The 2,500-nt window shown below is 48.8% G+C and overlaps 1 protein-coding gene across 2 annotated transcripts in view; it reads right to left on the bottom strand.

Annotated features, from left to right (window-relative positions):
- LOC143286684 (procathepsin L-like) overlaps positions 1-2,500 on the bottom strand; it is a 19,895-nt gene that overhangs the window by 3,411 nt on the left and 13,984 nt on the right. For both annotated transcript variants that reach the window (XM_076594340.1, XM_076594341.1), the window contains one exon: positions 1,945-2,045. In XM_076594340.1, coding sequence (XP_076450455.1) covers positions 1,945-2,045 — 101 coding nt within the window. The remainder of the gene's footprint in view (positions 1-1,944; positions 2,046-2,500) is intronic.

Here is a 2,500-nt window from a genome sequence, read left to right as displayed (position 1 = left end):
ACGTGGACGTTTTATTCATTTAGTGCTTGGAGCAAAATTACTTGATTAAGCGCTATATAAACTCATTCTTCTTCTTATCATATCGTTACCAAATCGGCTACAATTCCACGGTAACCTCCCTATGCTTAAGAACATTGTAAACTCTAAGCAATCTGAGTGCTGCACAGTCAGCCTGGCCCTGACCACAAAGTGGAGCTTTGGTGCGGAGTGTCGGCGATAATCCATACAGGGTGACAATCCATACAGGGGTGACAATCCATACAGGGGCGACAATCCATACAGGGACAGCAATTTTTGTATTTGTATTTGTATTTGTGTTTCTTTTTATCACAACAGATTTCTCTGTGTGAAATTCGGGCTGCTCTCCCCAGGGAGAGCGCGTCGCTGCACTACAGCGCCACCCATTTTTTTCGTTTTTTTTCCTGCATGCAGGTTTTCTTGTTTTTCCTATCGATGTGGATTTTTCTACAGAATTTTGCCAGGAACAACCCTTTTGTTGCCGTGGGTTCTTTTACGTGCGCTAAGTGCATGCTGCACACGGGACCTCGGTTTATCGTCTCATCCGAATGACTAGCGTCCAGACCACCACTCAAGGTCTAGTGAAGGGGGAGAAAATATCGGCGAAATCCATGCCGCAACAATAGCCCCAGTGAGTGTTGCCTGCACGTGTTGTCGCCGGCGACAATCCACGTACGCAGGGGCGACAATGCATACAGGGGCGACAATGCATACAGGGGCGACAATCCATACAGGGGTGACAATCCATACAGGGGCGACAATGCATACAGGGGCGACAATCCATACAGGAGTGACAATGCATACAGGGGCGACAATCCATACAGGGGCGACAATGCATACAGGGGCGACAATCCATACAGGGGCGACAATGCATACAGGGGCGACAATGCATACAGGGGCGACAATGCATACAGGGGCGACAATCCATACAGGGGCGACAATCCATACAGGAGTGACAATCCATACAGGGGTGACAATGCATACAGGGGCGACAATGCATACAGGGGTGACAATGCATACAGGGGCGACAATGCATACAGTGGTGGCAATGCATACAGGGGTGACAATGCATACAGGGGCGACAATCCATACAGGGGTGACAATGCATACAGGGGTGACAATGCATACAGGGGCGACAATGCATACAGGGGCGACAATCCATACAGGGGTGACAATCCATACAGTGGTGGCAATGCATACAGGGGCGACAATCCATACAGGGGCGACAATCCATACAGGGGTGACAATCCATACAGGGGCGACAATGCATACAGGGGCGACAATCCATACAGGAGTGACAATCCATACAGGAGTGACAATCCATACAGGGGCGACAATGCATACAGGGGCGACAATGCATACAGGGGTGACAATGCATACAGGGGCGACAATGCATACAGGGGTGACAATGCATACAGGGGCGACAATCCATACAGGGGTGACAATCCATACAGGGGCGACAATCCATACAGGGGCGACAATCCATGCCGCAACAACAGCCCCAGTGAGTGTTGCCTGCAGTTGATATTTAATGTCAGTGTGTGTGTGTCTGTACGGGAGAGACATTTATATATACATGTGTGTGTGTGTGTGTGTGGGTGGGTGGGTGTGGGTGTTCTATAAAATGCATTTTGTTTTAATCTAAGTCTTATTTATTTCATAGCTTTTATAATCGTTAGTGTGCTTTTGCATTCATATGAATACACTGGATGTTTTCCATTGTCAGATAGCGGTTGATATGTTTTTTTAAGGCATGTTTATAGTCAACTATGATGTAAGGCGCTTTGAGCAGAATTGGTGCTGGATATCGCGCCATAGCAAAACTGTGTATTATTATTATTATGACAATGCATGCGGCAACAAAGCCACCCTGAGTGGCACACAGGACGGGTGCACAAAGAGCAGAGAGCCCTCCACACCACTGACCTTGGCCTTGTAGGGGTAGGACTTCTCAGTGTCGATTCCTCTGTTCTTCTTGATGTACGTGAAGGCCTGGTCCATCAGTCCACCCTCACACCCCTGGTTACCTGCACACACACACACACACACACACACACACACACACACACACACACACACACACACACACATCAGAACCTGAACCAGGATGCAAATGCAAGAAAACAACGTCTTCCTTATAACTGAAAACTATGTTTTGTTGTTGTTGTTTTCAAAGTTGACAAGAAAATGGGGTGGAGACATGGAGATTGTAATGAGGTGGAGACATGAAGGAGGTGGGAGTGGGGGTGGAGACATGAAGGAGGTGGGGGTAGGGGTGGAGACATGGAGATTGTAATGAGGTGGAGACATGAAGGAGGTGGGAGTGGGGGTGGAGACATGAAGGAGGTGGGGGTGGGGGTGGAGACATGGAGATTGTAATGAGGTGGAGACATGAAGGAGGTGGGAGTGGGGGTGGAGACATGAAGGAGGTGGGGGTGGGGGTGGAGACATGGAGATTGTAATGAGGTGGAGACATGAAGGA

This window comes from Babylonia areolata, chromosome 10 (assembly GCF_041734735.1).
Source record: "Babylonia areolata isolate BAREFJ2019XMU chromosome 10, ASM4173473v1, whole genome shotgun sequence".
Taxonomy (NCBI): Eukaryota; Metazoa; Mollusca; class Gastropoda; order Neogastropoda; family Buccinidae; genus Babylonia; species Babylonia areolata.
This window is presented reverse-complemented; position numbering and strand designations above follow the sequence as displayed.